The sequence below is a fragment of the Jaminaea rosea genome, assembly GCF_003144245.1.
Source record: "Jaminaea rosea strain MCA 5214 unplaced genomic scaffold BDZ90scaffold_11, whole genome shotgun sequence".
Classification (NCBI taxonomy): Eukaryota; Fungi; Basidiomycota; class Exobasidiomycetes; order Microstromatales; genus Jaminaea; species Jaminaea rosea.
In genome coordinates, this window is record NW_020289985.1 from 383,658 (window position 1) to 405,449 (window position 21,792).

The 21,792-nt window shown below is 59.3% G+C and overlaps 7 protein-coding genes across 7 annotated transcripts; 2 read left to right on the forward strand and 5 right to left on the reverse strand.

Moving 5' to 3' along the window:
- Nucleotides 1-89: 89 nt before the first annotated feature.
- Nucleotides 90-3,165, reverse strand: BDZ90DRAFT_265235 (hypothetical protein). The gene is made up of 3 exons (XM_025508660.1): nucleotides 3,083-3,165; nucleotides 1,979-3,017; nucleotides 90-1,705 (listed from the first exon to the last, which is right to left on the reverse strand). Coding segments are annotated over exons 1-3 (2,589 nt in total). The 5' UTR covers nucleotides 3,085-3,165; the 3' UTR covers nucleotides 90-157.
- Nucleotides 3,166-3,333: 168 nt separating this feature from the next.
- BDZ90DRAFT_233431 (WD40 repeat-like protein) lies at nucleotides 3,334-7,182 on the forward strand. Its single transcript, XM_025506627.1, has one exon. It carries the CDS (start codon nucleotides 3,457-3,459, stop codon nucleotides 6,784-6,786), a length of 3,330 nt encoding a protein of 1,109 aa, XP_025360909.1. The 5' UTR covers nucleotides 3,334-3,456; the 3' UTR covers nucleotides 6,787-7,182.
- Nucleotides 7,183-7,344: 162 nt separating this feature from the next.
- On the forward strand, nucleotides 7,345-10,400 carry BDZ90DRAFT_51456 (hypothetical protein). Its single transcript, XM_025509637.1, has 2 exons — nucleotides 7,345-7,598; nucleotides 7,685-10,400. Exons 1-2 carry the CDS (start codon nucleotides 7,501-7,503, stop codon nucleotides 10,194-10,196), a joined length of 2,610 nt encoding a protein of 869 aa, XP_025360910.1. The 5' UTR covers nucleotides 7,345-7,500; the 3' UTR covers nucleotides 10,197-10,400.
- Nucleotides 10,224-12,196, reverse strand: BDZ90DRAFT_233432 (dihydrolipoyl dehydrogenase). Its single transcript, XM_025506628.1, has 3 exons — nucleotides 12,100-12,196; nucleotides 11,672-12,000; nucleotides 10,224-11,577 (listed from the first exon to the last, which is right to left on the reverse strand). The coding sequence occupies exons 1-3, from the start codon at nucleotides 12,142-12,144 to the stop codon at nucleotides 10,428-10,430; spliced, it is 1,524 nt and encodes a 507-aa protein (XP_025360911.1). The 5' UTR covers nucleotides 12,145-12,196; the 3' UTR covers nucleotides 10,224-10,427.
- Nucleotides 12,197-12,648: 452 nt separating this feature from the next.
- Nucleotides 12,649-14,968, reverse strand: BDZ90DRAFT_261616 (hypothetical protein; the record flags this gene model as incomplete). Its single annotated transcript, XM_025508394.1, has 9 exons — nucleotides 12,649-12,861; nucleotides 12,972-13,478; nucleotides 13,548-13,696; nucleotides 13,769-14,035; nucleotides 14,109-14,371; nucleotides 14,441-14,559; nucleotides 14,624-14,650; nucleotides 14,722-14,738; nucleotides 14,812-14,968. The coding sequence occupies 9 exons, from the start codon at nucleotides 14,966-14,968 to the stop codon at nucleotides 12,649-12,651; spliced, it is 1,719 nt and encodes a 572-aa protein (XP_025360912.1).
- Nucleotides 14,969-15,349: 381 nt separating this feature from the next.
- Nucleotides 15,350-16,087, reverse strand: BDZ90DRAFT_233435 (hypothetical protein). Its single transcript, XM_025506629.1, has 2 exons — nucleotides 15,795-16,087; nucleotides 15,350-15,701 (listed from the first exon to the last, which is right to left on the reverse strand). The coding sequence occupies exons 1-2, from the start codon at nucleotides 16,014-16,016 to the stop codon at nucleotides 15,531-15,533; spliced, it is 393 nt and encodes a 130-aa protein (XP_025360913.1). The 5' UTR covers nucleotides 16,017-16,087; the 3' UTR covers nucleotides 15,350-15,530.
- A 1,758-nt stretch (nucleotides 16,088-17,845) lies between these two features.
- On the reverse strand, nucleotides 17,846-21,678 carry BDZ90DRAFT_51548 (hypothetical protein). The gene is made up of 3 exons (XM_025509638.1): nucleotides 19,492-21,678; nucleotides 18,852-19,411; nucleotides 17,846-18,423 (listed from the first exon to the last, which is right to left on the reverse strand). The coding sequence occupies exons 1-3, from the start codon at nucleotides 21,479-21,481 to the stop codon at nucleotides 18,214-18,216; spliced, it is 2,760 nt and encodes a 919-aa protein (XP_025360914.1). The 5' UTR covers nucleotides 21,482-21,678; the 3' UTR covers nucleotides 17,846-18,213.
- Nucleotides 21,679-21,792: the final 114 nt, after the last annotated feature.

The following is a 21,792-nucleotide window of genomic DNA, read 5'->3' on the forward strand; positions in this document are numbered from 1 at the left end:
GACGAAAATCAAGCGGGAGTGAGCGGAGCAGCGGGAGCAAGGGAAAGAGCGTCGGAGCGGAAGCTGGGCCGTGTACGGCCTCCGCTGGGACAGACTTGCACTCGCTATGACCGGCGTCTCATCGTGAATGGTAATGTACAATTGAGAATCTCACATTTTACTCATCATCCTCGTCTCTCTGTGCTCTCTCCTTCGCGGCCGCCTCAGCAATGTCGTCTTGCCCAAGCTTGAGCTTCGCCTTATTCTTCCCCACTCTACCCTGCTCCCCGCCCTGCCTCGCACCAGCGAAACTCTCCCTGACTTTTTCTCTCAACCCATCCACTCCCTTCTCGTCCTCACGATCCCACTGCAGCACCAAATGCCTCCCCAGAAAATGCGCGTGACGCAGCGCCTCGAAAGCGCCTTGGGCCTCGCGTTTGGAGGTGAACTCGACAAAGGCAAACCCGCGTGCGCCTGATTGAGAAGGCCCAGAGAGAGCGGCAGCTTTACGGGGGACACGAACCGATTTGACTTGCCCATGCGCAGCAAAGAGAGCACGGACATCCTTGCGGGTGGTCTCAAAAGGCAGATTCTTGACGATCAACTTCGTCGTGGGCTGTTCCTTTGCGCCCTTGACCGCCGTATCATCGGCATCCTGTCCTCTCCTTGCGAAGCTGAGCGCCAATGCATGGCCGTCAAGCTCTTTCCCCTGCAGTGCTCCGAGCGCAGTCTGAGCCGCAGCCGGGTTGCGGAATCCGACGAAACCGTACCCCATGCTTAGTCTCTTGGAGGGATCGCGAGAGTCGATGCGCGTCTGCACGCGGGCGAAAGCGAAGTCCGTGAGGGTGCTGAAGAGGTGCGTGAGCTTCGCGTCCGTCGTCGCGAAGCTGAGGTTCTTGACAAAGAGGGTTGCGCCAGGTTCCACATCCGCCTCGCCCGCCGCTGTGTCGCTACCGGTGGCCGTCGCGGCTGCAGTGGTAGGAGGAGCCACAACCGGTTTTGTACCCTTGACATCCTCGCCACCACTTCGTCTCTTGACCATCCCCTCCGGCGCCTTCTCGAGATAAACAATCGAGTTGCCCACCCTCTTGTACGCAAGCGCCCTGAATGCGACTCGAGCCTCTCCAGGCACTACCATTTCAACCAGCGCAATCGTCCCTGCAGGCGGAATCAGCACGCGGTCGACATCGCCGTGACGCTCGAACATCTCTCTGATCGTCTCAGGGGCGGTGCCAAAGGGGATATTCTTGACGAGGATTGTTGTGTCGCTTCGTCGAACCTTCTTGCCTTCGAGGGAGGACACGTCGATGCCTTCGCGCTCGAGGAACTCCTTCGTTTCGCGGATGACTTTAGTTTCCGCCAGGGCGAGGCGGACTGCAGCACTGTCCCCTCCAGAGTCGTCGGACGGATTGAGGATGTCTGATTTGGAGATGCCCAGTCGCTCGGCCACACTGCTCGCCACGGCATCTGCACTCATGTAGAGGGAGCTCCAGTTGAAGTCCTGCCCCGCCTTTGCTTTGCGCTCCTCTGCACGTGATTGCTTCAGCGTTGGACCCTGCTCGGGCTTGGGTCGAAGATCTACGGCAGGGAGAAGATGGAGGAGGCGACCTTGAAAGGTCGTGCCATCTGCACCGCGATAGGCGCTGAGAGCATGCGCAGGATCGTGGTAGTGAACGAAGGCCATGCCTTTCGAGGACTTGGTGGTCTTGTCAAGAGTGATGTGCACCTGCATACGTGAGCGGCCACAAGGGCGAAGAGGTCAGCTCGTGGCCATTATCTGAAAAGTGGCAGGGTCCGCAGCTCTCTCTTCCTCGCGCGCGCACGCACATGGCAATCAGTAGATGGGTAGTTGTCTCCAACTCCCGGATTCTGTACTTTTCTCAGCCCGGCACATCGTCTTTGCGAGGCTCTGCTGTCCCTATACATTCGCTCATCCTATTTGCCAGCGTGCGATCGCCCGCGAGTGCAGTCAAATCAATGCGAGGACACTGCTACTCACCTGCTTGACTGGACCAAAGACGGCAAAATGCTGCTCGAGATCTTCCTCACTGGCTGAAAAGGGCAGGTTGCGTATAAACAATCGGCCGCTACCCATGATGGTATCCACGGCTTCTTGGTCCTTGCGGGCTTTCTCTTCGAGTGCGAGGCGCTCCTTTTCCTGCTTGGCTTTTGTGACTTCGTCTTCCTCTTCATCGCTCTCCTCATCGCTTTGGTCTGAGTCGCTGCTTTCGCTGCCAGCCTCAGAGTCAGACTGCTCGAACTGCTTCGCCTTTTTGGCTGCTGCTTGTGCGGCTTGCTGCTCCAGGCCGACATTGCGCCGCATACGCTTAGCCATGTAGTCCAGGTCGGTAAGGCCTTCGTCGTTGAGCGCCTCGTCTTGTTCCATGTCTGCATTGTCATCGTCATCGTCGCCATCTGCATCGTTTGCATCGGCCGTAGTGGTAGCAGCTTGCGCGGCGTCGGCCTCAACTTTCGCCTCCTTCTTTGCCCGCTTCCGCTCCTTCTTTGAGTCTGTCGTCTCTTCATCGGCTGGCGCGGACTTGAGCCGTTCCTCAGGGTCATCTTCCTCGTTCTGCCATGTTTTTCGCTTCTTCTTTGGAGCCATGACGGCCATGAACTCTTCGAAGGAGACGCCCTTTGACGAAGAGGCGGCATTGGATGCCTTGCTCTTGGCCCTCTTCTCTTGCTCCTTCTTCTTTTGGTCTCGAGCAGCAGCAGCAGCACTAGCAGCTTCGACACCTTGCACCCCATCTCTGGTCGCTTTTCTCTTCTCCTTGACCTCGATCAATCCCTCATCTCCAATCTTCCTTGCCAGGTCCACCTGGATCCTGCTGGTATCAATGAAGGTGCGATTGAAGTAGTCGAGGGCGTCTCGCGCCTCCTCTTCTGATCGATATCCTACGAAGCCGAACCTCCTGGATGTGCCATCTGGCCGTGTCATGAGCTTGACATCGGTGACTGAGCCCTTTTGGCTGAAGTGCTCGCGGAGACGGACATCCGAGAGGTAAGCGGGAAGATTCTTTACGATTAGTCGTGACCTGGTAGAGGGGCGCATAGTGTTCAGCATGGTACGAGCAATCTGTAGCGCTATATCATTACTCACATTTTTGCTGGTGACCTCTTACTATCTCGCCACTCTGATTGAGACGATGGCCATCTCAATCAAAGATGGATGGTCTGCGAAAGGAGGGAAAAAGCTGCCCGCCTTCTTTGCTTTCCTCAATGCCAAAATCTCGAAGCTCAGCCAAGTCGACGGCGGCCTTTTGCCGCGGCTTTGCTCTGACGCTGCAGGGTGGAGCGCGTCCCTGTACGATGAGGCCACGAGCGGCCGTCGACACGATGACCATCGATGCTCCCTACCAATCGCAGATCACCGCCAGTTACTACACCACTCGAATCTTCTCCATCTTCTCGTCCTCGTCGACTGCCACGTCGTCGAGCTCACACGCCTGTTCAACTTGATCCGCCCCTCATTTGATGCACACACACCCCTCTCCTCAACCAACCCAAACGTTTCACGAACCACCAGCGCAACTCAACGACGACAGCCAATCTACTACCCATCATGGCTCACACATCGACGACAATGCCGACATCAGCGTCGACGACTCTCGTGACGCGCCTTTCATCCTTCCGCCCTCGATCGTGACCGAGCGAAAGCCGCGCAGACGCGCCCGTACTGTTCGTCAACGAGGCGCCGCGACTGGTCGTGGCAATGGTGATCACCATGCTGCGAACGACTCCCATCCCTCAGATGACGACGAGGAAGAAGAGGACGTCATCTGTTGGATCAATCGTCTCCCCTCCGAGTCCTTGACACGGATCTTTGCGCACCTCGACCCGCTCTCCCTATCCCGCTGCGCATTGGTCTCGCACAGCTGGTCCCAAGTAGCTCGCGATGAAGCGACCTGGCGCTCCGCCTTTGCCTCCAATTACGGTACGGCCATCAGCCTGCGTCGAGTCTCAAAATCATCCTGGAAATCAGAGTACATTCGCCGCACCGACCTACTCCGGCGATGGCGCAAATCGCGATCTCCGGCAATCACGAGCGATATGCGTGTCTCAAATATTACGAGTATCGCCTTCAGTCAAGCACACAACTTTATGCTCTGCACCTCCGCTGCCTATGGAATTGCGTCACGGGCGGACCCATTCAAGGGCAAAGTAGCAAGAGGCTTTGTGGACGCTGCAGGAGTGCTCAATGGAGCCGGCATTGGCAACCCGAACGCAGAATTCTCCCCGGACGTTACAGCCCTCGATGCAGCGCTGGATGCCTCTCGCCTCGCATGGGGCTTCAGAGATGGAACTGTAGCCCTCACCATGCTCACGCGTCAAGGGTCCAATCCGAGAGGAATGGTGCGCAGTGTCCGCTTCTCGTTACGAGGGGCACACGCCGGCCCTGTGAACGCGATGGCCTTTGACCTCAACAAACCAGGACAGGAGAGGGCGCAAAAGCGTCGCGCCGGCTTGGATGAGGATGTAGCCGAGACGCTCATTACGGGCGGCGAAGACGGGGTAGTTAAGCTCTGGACTCCCCTGAGGGCTGTTCCTCTTTGGAGCTCGCCGATCCCAATGGGAGGATCCAGCCCGGCTGTGGCCAAGGTGGACTGGGATGCCGATCGTGGCGTCATTGTTGCGGGAACGCGCGATGGTAAGATCGTCGTCTGGACAGGCGTGGACGCGCGGGCATTGCTGGCCATCTCCTCACACGCTTGGGATGACGAGATGAGCCCGGAGCTTCGGTCGTCAAGCATCAATGATGCTCGTGTCGAGCTGGCTGCGCAGCACGGCAACATCGTTCGGAAGGACATCGTCCTACCTGGCGAAGCGGCACCTATCAACCAGCTCTTTCTTGACGCCGTCGGTGGAAGCATACTAGCACACAAAGAGCAGGAAGCGTGCCTCTTCCATGTCGGCCTTGAGGATACGCTCAATCTCACCATCCTGCTGCCAGTTGGCAGCGAGATCTCGGCGGGCAAAATCACTTGCATGAGAGCAGACTGTACGGCCACGGAGACACCGACAACCGCCCCACCCTCTCCTCCATCGGTCAGCGCAAACACCCTCGGCCCGGCCCCGGGGTCGCAGCGCAATCTCTCCATCGGCGAATTTGCAGAACGACGCTTCGTTCTGGCGGGCACGGATGATGGCAAATTGCTTGCCTGGCATCTACCCTCCGGACCCTCCCCTCCTTCGAGCATCAGCCCAAGCTTCGCCCTCCTTGCGCATCATACCCCTCTCACCACGCTCGACCTCTCACCACACCTCGTCGCAGTGGGCTGCTCAGACGGAACGATCAAAGCTTTCGACTCGCTCACTGGGCAGCTCATTCGTACTTGGAACGATCGCACGGCCACGCGTCATCCTGCTCGCATGCTAGCCGCCGGGGAGCTGACACAGGACGAAGCGGCGCGCTTCTTCGTCAGGCAGATCGTGGTGAGTGAGGAAAGCCTCGTAGCCGCTGTCGGCCCGCACGTCCTGGCTTGGAGGGCAGAACAAGGCGTGGGAGCCTCAAAAAGACGCGCGGAAGGCAGGGACCGTGGCAGCGCTGCAGCTCTCTCCACTCCTTCGCCAAACGGTGCTGGCCCAGGAACGCCGGGCGGTGCTTCTCGCTCATCACGCAGCAGCGGCACCGGTCTGCCTCCCCTGAGCAAATACGCACAAATGCGCGAGATCAAGAATGAGCTCGCAGAATCGTCTTCGCTCCTCGCCGCCGAACGCGAGAAGCGCAGCGCAGCGTACGAGCGTCTACGTTTCGCGCGGGGACCGGCAGAGACGGGCGGCTTGACGGAGCAAGAGGCACTTGAGTATGCAATGATGCTGAGTAGGGATGAGGAAGAAGCCAGACAAGCTGGGACAGCACAAGAGGGAAGTCAGCTGAGTGAGCTCGCCAGGATCAGGAAGGAGGAGGTGGAGCTTCAACAGGCCTTGGAGCAGATTGAGCTAGCTGAGGCAGGCACGGGCGTGGGAGATGAGAGCTGCTTCTCCTCAAGCCAAGTCTCCTCGAGTCGAGTGTCCGTCAACGAAGAGGAGGAGCAGGACGACGATGGGGACGACGATGCGTATCACACGCGCAGATACGAGCATGCCCCCTCTTCCTCCCCCTTACCCTCCCCAGCCCTATCCGCGTCTTCGCCCCGGGCCTGGAACATCTTTCACACCAATGGGGCTGCCCCGTCGGCATCCCCTTCAACATCACGTTGGGGCGATGCGACCAAGGTTAGGACAGTGCAAGTCCCTCGATCAGCTCGATCGAGCAGCTTCGGCTTCGGAGCAGCAGGTGGATCCAGCACACCTGGAGGCCCTCCTCCCCCAAGCTCTCTACAGAGCCCGGAGCAGTGGCCGTCGATGCTGTCGCTGTCCGTCTCGCCGAACAACAGGCAGGGAAGTAGCAGTCACGTTGGCTCGCCACTTAGGCTAGATGCTTCGCCTTCGCCATCTAGGCCGGGCAGTGTCAGTGGACAAGATAACAAGGGCAAGGCACCCGTGAATGGTGGAGGGTACTTTGCTGCGCGAGCAACTGGAACGCCGTCCTCGCCTCCCTCGATCAGCTGCAGTGGAAGCGCATGGACTGGTCCCAAAGCCGGCGGAGCTTGGGCGAGTGGTACGACGCCTGCTTGGAGACGATCCCCATCAGTATCAGCATCGGCGGTCACTGCGTCACGTACACGGGCAACAGAGCAGGATGAAGAGCTCAGATTCGCCATTGAGCTCAGTCTAGCCGAGGAGAGGAGTAGATTGGCGAGCCTCGACATTGAAGCACGCGACAAGGAGGAGGTGGGGATGGATAGTCATTTGTCCCAATAATTTCGAAACCAGACCTCCGGGAACAGATGCAGACGGGACGATGAGGAGATTGGCGAGACGCCAATAAACTAAAGTCAATGGAAGATGTACCGAGTAGCGAGATGCGACTTGGCGTTGACGAGGCAGCGAGGCGTGGACCTGAGCTTTGTTTAGCGATCAATTGAAGACACTAGTCTGAGTTGTTCCCGATCCCGATCTCTACTCAGCGTCAAACTCAGTCGGTCCCTCCTCACTGCCACATATGATAAACCTGAGCTCATCAAGTGAACCTGCGTTGATCGATGGATGGTCCCCCCAACGCACACTGTAAGTGGGGACTGAGCGCGAATGAGGCCGGTCGGAGTATGCTGTGGCTGGTGGCTTAGTGCCCGATAATCTCGCATCGAGGCAATGGAGGACATGCGCAGCTGCGCATGCGACAGCCTGATTTTGACTCGTCCGCCCGTGCCCGTCGTGAGACGAGACGAGCTCGCGGGGCATGTGGAAGTGGGAAAGCTGAATGGATGCGCAGCAGACACGATGTACTTTGAGGTCTTTGATAGCTAGACATGCCATCTTTCCACACCGCCATCGTCCAATCCTCTCCTCACTACCAACAATAGCGATGGGAGATAGCGGGCTCAAGAAGCAGAAGAGGGCACCTCGAGCTTGCGACGTGAGTTGAGGTTGCGCTGGATGAGGGCGAGAGTAAGCTGAAGTTGACCTTTGGCCTCGATGCTACCCTCCACCCTCTCACTCTTTGCGCAGGCCTGTCGAACTCGCAAGGTCAAATGCAGTGGAATTGAAGAGGGACATGAAGCTTGCTCGAGATGGTGAGCAGGAGCGAGAGCGGCCCTGGGTCCGTAATTGGTTGGTTGTGGTCATTGACCCTGTTCCTCGTATCGCTCGCCCTTGGCAGCCAACACCTCGCTCTGACTTGCGAGTTCAAGATGCCGATTCGAAGGCCTGCCCCTTCTTCAACGGTCGAGGACCTCCGTGATCGCATCCGCTACCTCGAGGAGCAGCTACGCTCAGCAGGAATCGATGCGGGCGACGACGATTCGCACCTCTCGCCCTCGCCAGACGATGACGACCAGACGGAGCAAAGCGATGTTCAGCAGCATCATACTATGGGCGCATTCATCCCCACGCACATTTCCGTCGATAAAAGCAAGGATCAACTCAATCTCGTCCACTCGTTCAGTCACTCTTGCGAAGTCGCGCCTACGAGCAACGACGCCGACAATGATTCGCCGTCTGGCGCATCCGCAGCCGCAGCCACATCCACGTCCAATTCGTCTCCCTCGCAGCACCAGCCACAGCAGGACCCAGGAAACGTCTACAGCTTTCTTGGATCGAGTTCAGCCTTGTTCCCGCTTACCATGACCAAGCAAGTACCACAGACGCTCAAAGCTGCAGCGCAGGCAAAGTCGATCAAGAAGCTCGTCCGCCTCGAGTTCTGGGAACTAGAGCCTTCGACGCTCAAGAAGCTCGATGACAAGCTCGCCCAGGATACGCACGCCTTTTGGCCGGACGAGGAGATGGCTCGCAACCTCATCGATACCTACTTCGACCAACTGGCTCACCGCCATCCACTAGGCTTCGATCGAGACGACGTCTGGCGGCAGTACAACGAGGACCCGTCACAAGTATCATCCGACGTCATGCTCGGTCGCATGTATGCCATCTTCTCTCTCGCCGCTTGGCACGCAAACGCAGCTCTCGACCTAGTCAATAACAGGCTGCATCTCGCAGGCCTGCAATGGTACCTCGCCTCTCGCAAAGTGGTCACCATGGACTCTCAAGTTCCTGCACCCCTCTCCCATCCCCTTGCCATTGCGCAAACGCTTATTCTGCAAGCATGCTTTGCCATGACCCATCCACCCTTCATTGGCGTCGCCTTCCGCTTGGCAGGCGGAGCACTTGGAGTTATGCAGGACATCGGCGGCCATCGCCAAACGATCATGAAGCAGCTCGGAGCACAGGGGCATGGACCACAGGAGCGTACCCTCACCTTCTGGACTTGTTACTCCATCGAAAAGACCCTAGTCACCATGGGCGGGCGCCCGTCATGCCTGTGGAGCGAGTGGGTCGACGCTTCTCTGCCAGACGAGGAGAGCTCGCTGTGGATGGAGGCTCAGGTGGCTCTTCTGACAGAAAAGGTGCTCAAAGCCAAGTATGCGGCCAAACGACCCCCGCCAAAGGTCACAGCGGAGCAGCTCAAGCAAATCGACACGCAGATTGCTTTTCTTACTACAGAGTTCGAGAAGCGCAAAGAGGCAATGGGGCCCGCTACGAGGGCAAATGTGCAGATGAGCATCGATGGGATCCATCTGCTGCTTCACCAGCCGGAGCTACTCGTCAAGAACCGAGGTGACAACGGCGATGGTCACAACGGCGGCGGCATCTCTCCTACGACGATGGCAACCTGCACACGCGCCATTCGTAGCATCATATCCGCAGTGGCAGATTTAGACGTGGGCTCGCTCAGCGAATCTTGCATAGGCCATACATGCCGCGCTGCCGTCCTCGCCCACGTCCTGAGTCAGAGTGAACGAGCAGAGGTGCGCGAGGCATTCGGTGGTCAAATGAAGGCTGCGACGAGCGCAATTATCAGGAAGGGCGAGTCGCGATGGATGATATCTGGCAAATTGATGGACCTGCTCAGCCTGCCCAGCAGCGAGGAGGAGGCGAGAGAGATCAAGAACTGGCCGAGACGGTCTATCTCGGGCAGGCAGAAGTCGTTGCTTCAGGAGCAACAACAGCAACAGCAGGAGCAGGCGGCTGCAGTGACCGGTCAGCCGAAGTATTATTCCATGGGCCTTCCTCTGTCCACCTCGCCGACGGGCAGTAGTGTGCCCTCCGCCCCGACGGCGGCGTCAAATTCGTTCAGCAATCCCTTCGCCGACCTCCTCCCCTCGGCCACCACACCATCCGCCTTCAGCGGTAGTCACGGCTCCATGGTCACCAGTCCGCAGCGCGAGGTCGGGGCCTGGCCAACAGGCGCTACGCCAGCTTCAGCCACTTCTGGCTCCATGAGCGCAGCCTCAGGCTCAGAGTCTTTTGACAGCTATGCGGCGGGGCCAAAGGCAAACGAGGCAAGCAACGACGCATGGACCGTCCTCTTCCCGACACTAGGTCAGCTCGAGTGGCCCATCACTAGCTCGGGACCACTGCAGCAACAAGGTCAACAGCCTCAATATCAGCAGCAGCAGCAGCAGGCCGTGGGAGGGATGACCCCCTTCTTCAGCTCGAGCGGCATGACACCCGCCCAGCAGCAACAGGGTACGCCAGGCTTTCACTCTGACGGCAGTGGCAACAGCAGCTCACAAAGCCCTTCCTCGGGGTCTGGCTCGGGCTACAGCCCGGAGAATGCAGCGACGCTGCTCTTCAACTTTGATTTTGGGGCGACGACCGCTGGATGGTTCTGAGCCCGATCTCCTCTTGTATTTGTACCGTTTCCGTAGTGTAGCGCGTCACCGTGGCTCGTCGTTCTACCTTTGTCTGGAATATCATCATGTGTTTTTTTGCGCCTACCCTGCGTCACGAATCTCAGTCATTCTCGCCCCTGCCTCATGAAGAAGAAGTAGTCTGTGTCTAGATCGCATCGCATTGCCGTCAACTCCGCCTGGTAACAACATGGTCCACACTGCGCCCGTCGCTTAGAAGTGGATCGCCTTGCCACCCATCGCGTTGCTACCCGCCATCATAGCCTCCTTGACACTCTCCATCATCGTCGGGTGTGCGGCACACACGCGAGCATAGTCCTCTGCGCTGGCCTTGTAGTCGATGGCGAGCACTGAGCTAGCTACGAGCTCACCGGCGCCAGTGGCAATGATATGAGTGGCGAGGAGAGTGTCAGTGTTCTTCTCAACGAGAACCTTGACGAAACCCTCCGAGTCTTGGTTGGTCTTTGCGCGCGAGTTGGCCATGAGCGGGAATTTGCCTACTCGGTACTCGACGCCCTGCTTCTTCAAGTCTTCCTCCGAGGGACCGACCCAGGCGACCTCCGGGTGGGTGTAGACGACGGCCGGAATGGCCTCGTAGTTGACGTGGCCGTGTCCGCTCTTGATCATCTCAACAACGGCAATTCCTTCCTCCTCAGCCTTGTGTGCCAGCATCGGTCCGAACGTCGCGTCACCGATGCACTTGACGCCCTTGCAAGTCGTGTTGTACGCATCGTCCACGACGATACGGCCGCGCTGGTCGACCTCGATGCCCACGGCCTCGAGGTTGAGCCCCTTGGTGTACGGGCGACGACCAATTGCCACAAGTACGCAGTCGGCGTCGATCTGCTCCTTCTTGCCGGACTTTGCGTCCTCGACGTTGAGGAAGACCTTGCCGTCCTTCTTCTCCGCATCAATGACCTTCGTGCCGAGCTTGAACTTCATGCCCTGCTTCTCCAAGATCTTCTTGAACGAGGTGGCAACCTCCCCGTCCATGCCTGCGCCGCCAATGGCCGTGAGGAACTCGACGACGGTGACCTCAGCGCCGAGGCGCGACCAAACGGAGCCCATCTCCAGCCCAATGACACCACCACCGATGACGATCATCTTCTCTGGGACCTTCTTGAGGGCAATGGCGCCGGTCGAGGAGACGATCTGCTCCTCATCGATCTCGATGCCGGGGAAGGGAGTGACCTCAGAACCGGTGGCGAGAACGATGTTCTTTGCCTCGAGGGAAGTCTCGCCGCCTTCGAGGAGCTGGACGTTGAGCGAGGTAGGAGAGCTGAACGAGGCAGTTCCCTTTACGTAGTCGACCTTGTTCTTCTTGAGGAGACCCTCGACACCCTTTGTCAGCTGGGTGACGGAGCTGCATGCGCAACGAGGTAAATCAAAGTCAGCTTCCTGGGGCTACGAGGGCAGCAATAGCCCCACTTTCGCGCGGAGTGTCTGGCCGAACTCACGTATCCTTGAACTTCATGAAACGGGTCAGGTCCAAGTTGACATCCTTGACGTCAATGCCGCGGTTCTTGAAATCGTGCTTGGCAGCATGGTAGAGCTCTGAGTTGTGCAGCAGCGCCTTTGACGGGATGCAGCCGACGTTGAGGCAGGTACCACCAAGGCTACCACGCTTCTCGACGCAAGCCGTCTTGAGGCCGAGCTGAGCTGCCTTGATCGCTGCGACGTAGCCGCCGGGACCACCACCGACTACTACGACGTCGTAAGGGTCAGCGGCGGTAGCGAGACCACGGCTGCTGGTGGCGAGGCGAGGGAGCGTGGAGGGTTGCCATGCCTGCAAGCAGAGAGAGGGGGGAAAAGAAATTGGGAAAAGAGGTGGCGTTGCAAGGTCAGCCCCAATACTTTGAGCGTGCATATATGCTAGCCAACTTACCCTCGCTGCTGGTGTGACGTTACGGGAGACGAGATTGCGGAGCATCGTGGCTATAGGGAGGGGAAACAGATGAACGTAAGGAAGCAAAGGCGAGGAGTGGCAAGATGAAGTCAACTTGAACTCGAGCCGCTTCTCGAGTCGTTGTCGTGGCTGTCCGTCTCCGCCTCTGCCTCTCGCCGTCCGAAGATTGTCCCACGTCTCCGCTCCCGCCCGCCTCGCGCCCCAACAGAGCCGGTACAGATCCGACCGACCGAACAACGACGAGGACCACGCGGCCGAAGGGTTCAAGACGTCGTCAGATCACAAGCAAGCAGGAAGCAAGCACCAGATGGTCGTGTATGTGTGGTGCAAGAGAAGGGCAAGAAAATACAACCGACGTTAAGCTAGACTGTGCGGTGCCAGACCGGGTCTCCTTCCCATCTCTGCTCGCCGCTTCATTTCTGCGACTCGCGCCGGGAATCAGTAGGCCACCTCACGCTGTGCGCCGTACGGTAGCCTCGAGCAGCCATTGCGCCAGAGATCGCGGTGGTAGGGTGGTAGATATCGTCTTCATGGTGCGAACTTGGAAAGGGCATCGACAAGCTGTGATGCAGACGCGCATGACGCTGCTCCGGCTGCCGCTGCCTCAGGTGATGTTGTGAATATTCGTGCTGATGATGTCTTCGAGGTGACCCAGCCACACTCCCCTCCGCGACGCTCGACGCCATCGTACTCAAAGGGGAAGCCGACTCCGGCCTCTGGGGATGAGATGGAGAGGAGAGCCTATTGAGCCAAACAGAGGTAGCGCTGAGTGGCGTCCCCCGCGGCGTCGTCGTTTGTGCCCTAGGAGGCAGCGGCGTCGTGGTCGTGAAGCGCCAGGAATCCGAGCACACCTTGCCATGTTTTCTAAGGGGACTATCTACCGAGATCTCCTGATTCTCGACGTTCTCCTCCTCTTCGCCGTGGTGAGGCGATACCACGACACCTCTCAATGGTGCAGGGCGATGTCCTCCAGCTGCGCTCGCTTTCAACGTCTTCTTGTTCCCATTGTCGCCCGAGGGTCGGCGCAACGTCGTTGAAGTCATCTTGCGTACGGGGCCAGCAGTGGCCGAACTGGCCTCTCGAACTTCCTCGAGCCAGCTTGGAGCAGCGCCATCACCGCCGCCGCCGCCATTTACATCGGTCATCTCTGTCCCACCCCCAGCGGTAGGAGCAGCCGGAGATGTCGTCTGCTTGCCGTCGTAGCACCACATTGCAGGGGGAGCACTCATGGCCACGGAGCTCTTGCTGCGCCGGATGATGCTACGCCGTTGCGGAAAGGACGTCAGACCGCGAGGTAGACTGTGCACCTGTCGAGTCTCCTGGGGGCCTTGGTGGGTCGATTGAGGGCGGAAGTCCGACTACACGGTACGGGTGAAGGACGTTAGCATGCTATCTCTCGGCCTGCGATCTTCCCGGTGTTTTCTCACCACTCGCTCCTCGATGTGCAAGTCAAAGGTTATGGGAGCCTCCGACGGATGGCTACGGCGCGTCGAAGCCTTGCTACTCCTACTGTGGTGTGGTTCCTCGAGCTCCCAGTCGTAGACGTGATCATCAGCCTCGTAATCACCGATCCAGCCTGTGAACCAAGTGTCAATGCGAGGTCAGTCAGCGCTGCGCTCAGATGACACGCGCCTCTACCCGTACTCACCCTTGCTAGCCAACACAAGCCGCGAGGCCACAACGACGTGCATAACAAACGCGATGCTCGTTGGAATCTGCGAGAGGACCGAATCATCGACGAGCAGCTCAGCGAGAAAGCAGGAAAGATTGACAGCCGTAGCGACGCTAAAGTAGATGAGGGACGATGTCCAGAGCCAGCGATGCGTCCTTGCTGCGTGGCCCCACAGCCTATCTTGATCGATGCGCCGCAGACGCGCGACTGTAGCTACTAGGACGACGAGGTCGAAGACAAAAGCTGGTCATGGGTTTGCAAGCTGTCAGTGCCTGTGGAGAGGCTACCATTCGGTCGCGCTCGCACCCCCGCTCACAGATCATCCACCCGATGGGCGCCAGATTTCTGTTAACATTGGGCTTGCACTTTGGTCCCCACGGTACTTGCGTCTCGTCGGGCACGCGCACCCCGTGAAACCCATGATGAACGATGTACGCCCACACGCCAATGCTGATACACCACAGCCCGACGAGGGGGAACATTACCCGCCGGCTGTCGCAGTACATGATCTTGAGACGATACAGGAAGATGGAGGCGCAGCAGGCCCAGAGGATTATGTAGAGGGACCAGATGCTGTCACTGTTAATTGGCCAGCGATGGGGCAAGTCAATGAAGGAGGGGCGCAGGGAATTAAAGCGACGTGCTCACAGTACGGCGCCGCAGTCGCGTGGATCGCCCCAGAAGAACATGCCAGAGGAGACAATGGCGCCTATGACGGCGTACCGGGCTAAAAGGACGGCGATACGGGGTGGGCGGAAGTTGCCGGCCTGTGAGTACACGGGAAGTGCGCGATCAGCTCCCGCATGGCGGCTGAAGTGCGGTGGGACTGACAAGCAGGAGACGCCATGCTCTGATCTCCTGGGCAGATGTCGGCCACAAGCCGAGCTGATCAGTACGTGTACTATTCCACGCCAAAGAAGGCCACTCACAGCCGGCAACAAGGCCACTGCGCTCGATCGAGTGGAAGTCACTTGTGTCAGCGGAGGGATGCTCTTTATTGCTGCGACGTTCGCGCTCACGATGCTCCCAACCACATATCGTTGTTGCCGTGATGACACAGCTTTGCACCACAGAGACTTTGTGCAGCAAATTGAAGAAAGCCTGGTATTCCTCATCGGTAGAGACTGCGACGCCCGACCCGTGCACGGCCGCAGGTCGGACGAGGACGGTCGCCATCGTGGGCGGAGTGAGGTTCGTCTGAAGACGGCCTGGATACGAAAAGCAGAGGTAGCAACTCCTGCTATGTGCGTACGCCGAGGTGGATGATGGTGCAAAGAGCAAGAGCAGGGCAGGGCAAGCTGTCGGGCCTTCCCATTGGGAATTTTAATGGTCGGTAGCTGCGCCCGCTGACCCCGAGAAGCATCCGGCGATCGCCCTACTTGCTGCCCGTCATCATCAGCGATGAATGCCCTGTACCCCTGTGTGACCGCGAGCATCGTCGCTTTGTTTATGTAAAGCCCGAGCTGGAGACAGGCCAATGTGGTGGGAAAAGAGAGCGCAAGTGAGAATCAGCGCTTTCTGAGGTCCCATGGCGTCAGGTCAGGGACGAACGGACTTGTCAGTCTGAAGGCGGGGCGATCAGAAAGCTGAAGCCCGGACGCTGACGCCGCTGCGGCAGCCACGCCCCGATGGGTTCGAAGGTTGCGTAGGAAGACCGTGCGATCGCGGAAAAATGGGCGCTGCATTGCTGTTCTGGTAGCCCCGACCATGAGGCTTCAGAGTGGACCGCCGCAGCGCTCTACGCCTTGTCATCGGCCTGCTGCCCTTGCTCCTCCGCCTCCGTCTCTCCCCTCAAATCCGCCATTCTGAGCTGATTCCTCTTGCCCAGCACGCGAAGCGTATTCGCTCTCTCGTTTTCCGTCATGCTTGCCCAATTGTGAATGCGAGAGAGGGTGCCGTCTTTGTTGACCTAGCGCGGATCAAGGAGGAGCGAGTGAGTGTGAGTGGGATTTGTATCGAGCTAGGCCAAGCTTCGCTGAGCCGTGAAATACGCAATACTTACCACCATCGGCCCGAGCTCATCCAGTGCCACTCGGCCACCTGATGCGACATCAAGCTGACGTGCCTTTTCCTCATTGGCGGGAGCCGAGGGGAGGGCGAGACGCTCTCCCTCATGCTGGAGGCCTGATGCTGTTGAATCCGCATTTCCCTCCCCTTTTCCAGCCTGATCTGAGTCCTCGTCGCTGATGAGATGCCGAGGCGGAAACTGGTCGGTGGCGCTCATGGCTTATCCTCTCGTTCCCCTTGAGCAGAATGGACTTGCACTTGGTCGATGATTTCGCGTGAACCCAGTGAAGGCGGCGGCGCCGAATTGCGCGGTAGCCAAAAGGGAGAAGGTGCTCGACGGGCCGCCGGGACGCAGGACCCCTGATTTGACTTGACTGCCTCCATTCATGCTGGGCGCACGGCTCGCCCTGATCATCAAGCACACACAAATGCGAAGCGAAGCTGCCCACTCAAGGCATTGCATCACACCGACGCAGTTCATCTGTAGGTCGCCGAAGCCGCACAGCGAAAGCAGGAAGGAGGATCTGGAGAAGTTGAAGCGTGCACACAGATTGGCAAGCACACAGCGAGCGAACGAGATCGATGAGAAAGATGTTAAATGAGGAGAGCCACAATTCGAGACAAGACTCAGGGACAGCGATCGAGAGGAAGAGAAGCTTCTTGCTACCTAGCTACGCACAGCACGCAGTTAGAAGCCGCGGTGCTCATTCATGCCATGTCGCTGGTGAGGCGAGCCAGGCAGGCCAGAGCCAGAAGAGTGCTGATCGAAGATACTGCGCGACACGCCACCAACGCCGCCGAGGGGCCCGGGACCAAATGGACTCATGGGCGAATGAACGCCATTGCCACCGCCGCTAAGAGAACCAAGTCCGCTCTGCTGCGAGGGGTAGCCGCCATGCTGTTGGTGGTGGGCCTGCTGCTGCTGCTGCTGGAAGTGGTGAGGGTGGTGCTGCTGATGTCCACCCTGCATGTGTTGATGGTGCTGAGCCTGATGCTGCGGCTGCTGCAGGTGAAGAGGTAGCGTCGAGCTACCACCCGCACCGCCGCCGAGGCCCATGCCCATGCTGCCACCAACGCTTCCACCAAGACCCATCCCGCCACCTCCCGAGGGAGCGCCAGGCTGCTCAAAGGCAAAGCGAGCGCGATCCCAGCTGTTCGAGGACTGCTGAGATCTAGGAGCGCCCCACGGATCAGGAGCGCTGCTGATACCGCCACCTACGGCACCAGGTGTACCAACACCACCAAGACCACGACTGCCTGCTGCGCCATTGCTGCCACTGCCGCCTGCGATGCCACTACCGCCTCGAGAGGAAGCGGCGCCCAGATTGGTGCCGAGACTGGCGAAGCCAGGGCTCGTTGCAGATGCGCTTGTAGGCGCAGGTGGGCTGGCAAACGACGACGTGCTCCAGGGTGAAGCTCCGAAAGCGGATGATCCAGAGGCGCCAGGAGCGGCAGACGTGTTCGCAGTGCTCGTAGTCGCACTAGGGAAGCCAAACAGCGAGGAGGTGCCGTTCGACGCGGTTCCGCCACCAATAGGAGGCACCGTACTGCTAGTCCTGCGTGGCGCTGGCGCAATCAACTCGTCATCTCCACCAAGGGCCGAGCTTCCCAGGATACCTTCAGGCAGCTTGGGGCTGGAGCGCATTGAGCCATACAGGGGGAAGCCGTCGTCGTGTTGATCACTAGGCGGTCGCGGGCGGCCAATGGGGCCAATGGGACCAGGGCGCTGAACAGCTCTGCTGGCCTGCGAAGGAGAGGAGTGCAGGCTGCTTAGGGCGTGCAGGTGGTGGTGGTCCTCTGAGGATGAGGCCAGACGTCCGCGTGGACTGCCATTGTTCGACGAGCCGCCAATAGGGCCAGGCGTTGCGGATGAAGGGGGCATGCCCGGAGGCATACCACCTCCGCTGCCGCCAAGGTTCAAGGACGACAGACCGTGCGTTGCGCTGTTGACTCCGATGGGCGAATGCAGTTGATGGTCAAAGCTACCAACAGCCGTCTTTGCGGACAAGCCAGGAGCTCCAGAATGATGGATCCCGTTGGCAAAAGACGGCGAACGTGCAGACTCGAAGCCAGAGGGCAAGCCTGACGATGGAGTGGCACCAAAACCGCTAGCAGCGGACAGGGCAGGGGGTGGGCCTCTTCCGAAGCCGACGCTCTGATGCTGTTGCTGTTGCTGCTGAGACAGAGGCGGGCTCGGCGCAGAAGGAGCACTAGGAGCTGAAGGTCGCGCAGAGACAGCCGATGGGGAAACGGCAGACGCGATCGTCGACGGCTTGCTGAGTCCTGGAGCGGCACTGGCGGCAAGGGGCTGCTGCTGTGGGCTTGGACCAGAGGGAGGGCGAGGCAGCTGTTGCTGTTGCTGCTGGACAGGGGCCTGCGATTGAGGAGCGGCAGCTACGGCAGGGCTGGCTGAGCTAGCATGTGCCTTGGACGAAGGTCGAGCCGGCAAGCCGGATGGCAGAGCTGGGAGAGTTGACGTGCCCTGCGAAGAGCCCGTCTGCGAGGGAGCCCGATGGCCTGACGAAGGAGCCGTAGGAGGACGAGGTGGGATCGAGGCACCACCAGCGGCAGGAGCCGTCGTAGCGGGAGGTGGTCGAGCATACATGACTGGCGCAGCATTGGCCGGGGAGGGAGGCACAGACGTCTGTCGAGGACGGCCAGGAGCAGCCGGCGACTTGGGTGGGACTGCCGCAGAGCCTCGAGTAGCTGAAGGCGAGGCAGGCCGCTGAGCCTTGGGTGCCTTCTCGCCTTGCTCCTTCTCTTTCTGCGCTGCTGCGGCCGAAGCTGCCGCTGCTGCCGCAGCCTCTGCCTTTGCCTTCTTTTCTCGCTCCTTTCGTTCCTTCTCCTCCTTCTCCTTGCGTTCCTTTTCCAGTCTAGCTTCTTCCTCCTTGGCCTTGCGCTCAGCTTCCTTAGCCTCACGCGCCTCCTTCTCCTGACGAGCTTTATCCTCCTTCTCCTTGCGCAGTCGCTCACGCTCCAGCTCCTTGGCCTTTTCAGCCTCGAGGCGCTTGCGCTTCTCCTCCTCCTTTCGAAGCCGTTCTTCCTCCTTGGCCTTCTTCTCAGCTTCGCGCTTGAGACGGGCCTCTTCTTGTCTCTTGAGCTCAGCCTCGCGCAGCTTTTCGGCCTTCTCACGAGCGGCGGCTTCCTCGGCGGCCTTCTCACTCTCTCGCTTGAGCCGCTCTTCCTCCTTCTTGAGCTGCTGCTGACGTTTCTTGTCTTTCTTCTTCTGGTTCTCGCGCTGGCGCTTGGCATCCTTCTCCTTCTCGAGGTCGGCTTCCTCCTCGAGCTCTCGAAGAAGCTGAAGCTGGCGTTCTTGAGCGATGCGTTCGCGGTAGGCGGCGAGGACACGCTGCTCAAAGAGACGAGCGGCAAAGATCTGGAACATGCGTCGACCTTCTTCCATGCGTTGCTCATCAGTCAGAGCGTCATCTTCCTCGTCTTCCTCGACGTCATCGACATCGTCAACGTCATCTCCGTCGTCGCTGACTCCGTCGGCTCCGGCTGTTGCTGCGTCCTCCTCGCGCTGCATACGACGATCAGCGAGCTGCTCCATCATCTCGAGGAACTTTTGCCCATCGTTCTTGAGCAGGTCGTCTGCTACCGTGAGAATGCCTTCTAGGTCGAAGTGGGAAGGCGGTTAGGCAAGTCAGCTCTTTCACTCTACGTTATTGTTGCTATCTCTGCGCACGCACCCTTGACTGTGAGGGATGATCCGAGCAGAGAAGAGTCAGCGCCGCCCGCATTGCCACCGGCTGCGTTGCGCTTGCTACGAGGAGGCGCGGTCTCTGGCAGAACCTCGTCCTCCTCTTCTTCCTCCTCATCGTCGTAGTCATCGTCATACTCGTCGTCATCGAGCTCATCGTCATACCCGTCATCATCATCGACGGGCGGAGGAGGAGCCTTCTTGGGTGGAGCAGTGACTCGCGTCTTTTGCGCCGGAGGTACCGGCTTGGTGAGGGCGTTGCCACCAAGAACGTTGCCGGCGCTATCGAGGGCGATGCTGCCTGGGAACGGGCCTGGACCAGGCGGAGGAGGGACCGCACCACCAGATCGGACGTACTGCTGCTGCTGATTGGCGTACTGCTCCAGTTCGTCGTAATAGGCGTTGTAGAGGACGTCCAGTTCCGACTCGATGGCTGTACGCTTTCGACTGCAGACAGCGCAGGTGCAGCTATGCCTGGACTGCTCCTTCATCCTCTTGAGCACTGCATCCTTCTCAATTGCCACCAGTGAACGCCTGTCTCGCTCGTTGAGCCGCATCCAGAATTCCTTGATGCGCTCACGCTCTTCCGCTGTACTCGTAGACCAAATGCGAGGAGCCTGAGCCTGCGATGGCGGCGCCGTGCCGTGACCCGTGCCGTGTGAGCTCACCGAGCCAGCTGCGGCGCCTGCACGAGACTTGGCAGGGGGATGCGAGTGACCATTGGGCGCCGGCGCCTTGGCAGATGCATTCGAATTGAAGGTCATCGGCTGCTTGCCTGCTGCTCTCGAGCTCGGTGGAGGTGCGTTCGAACGAGGTGGGGCCGGAGCAGGAGGACCATTGGTGGCGGGCTGCTTGCCATGCTGGACAGCAGGTGCCGGTGGAGGAAGAGGTTGGGAAGGCGGAGGGGGAGCAGCCAACGTGTCCGCACCAGTCTTCTTTTTCTTCTTCTTGTTTTTCTTCTTAGAAGGTGGCGCACCCAGCATCGCAGCCGCTGCTTGTTGGCGCTGTTGCTCGTGAGCGGGCCAATTGCGAGCGTCAGGGCCTCCATGCATGCCATCATCGTGACTGACGCCGTTGGGGTCATCCAAGTCATCGTCGCTGTAGTACTCGTCGTCATAGTCTCCCGTCTCCTCTCCGTACTCGTTGACGAGGACGACTGGTGCTGGTAGGGGCTCGCCAGGCGGCTGCGTCGGTGGCGGATTTGCGCCCGTCGTCGAGTAGTGGACGTGAGCAGAGTAAGGGGACTGCGCTGCGTTGCCAGCCGCTGCGTGAACGCCATTGGTGTGCGAATGCAACGTCGCTCCGGGATCAGAGTGCAGAGCGAGGTCTGCAAAGATAGCTGGGTCGAATGGCAGCGACGGGTAAGGCTGCGAGCCAGGAGGATACTGCTGCAGATGACGTTGCGAGGCATGAGCAGCTTGAGCGAGCTGCTGAGCTACAGCGATCATTGCCTGCGTCGATGCATGGCGAGCATTAGGATCGTTGGGGTGTCCGTTGCCCGTCGTTGGAAATTGGCCCAAGGGCAAGGCGTTGCGGATGAAGGTCCGCAAGTGGGCAGGCAAAGAAGTCCAATACGCGTCGTCGTCTGGGATACCCTGAGGGTCTGCCTCGATGCGTCGATACAAGTCGCTGGCGGTGGCCAAAAGGTCTGCCTGCGCCTGAGCCTGAGCAGTGGCGGCCTGACTCAGGTGAGCCGGCGAGTTGCCGTGCGCAGCATACGCCTGCGTAGTCGCTGGCGAAAGCGGCGCTGTGCCATCGTAGGGATCTTCGATACGCTTCCCTTTGCCCTTTCTCTTCTTCTTCTTTGCTGCAGCCGCCGCCGCAGCAGCTGCAGCAGCAGACGGTTCTGTTGACAGAGGGGGTGGGGTCGGCGAAGACGAGTCGTGATCGAGGCTCGTCGGCTGACTCTGTGGCGGTGGTGGTTGAGCTGTTGGCCTCGATGAGGGAGGTGCCCTCAGAGGAGCCTTTGCCTTTGCCATCTCGCAGGAGCGCGAGATGTAGGAGGCGAGGCGGGGAGGGTGGCTTCGACGGCGTAAAGGACGACGTCGAGGGTTGCGGGGCTGCTGCTAGCGTCGTCGTGGCGGGGGACGAAGCAGACAAGGGAGAAGTTACAATTGATGGGTGTTGGGTCTGGATGATGTTAATGGTGATGATGATGATGGAAAAGAGCTGAATCGAGCTCGCTGCTGAGTCCGCTCAAGGTCGACGTGGGACGCTTTGGGGGGAAGGGAAAGGGGAGCGGCCGAAAATGAGAACCGTCGAGCCGCTCTTGGACGGGTGAGGGCCGTCG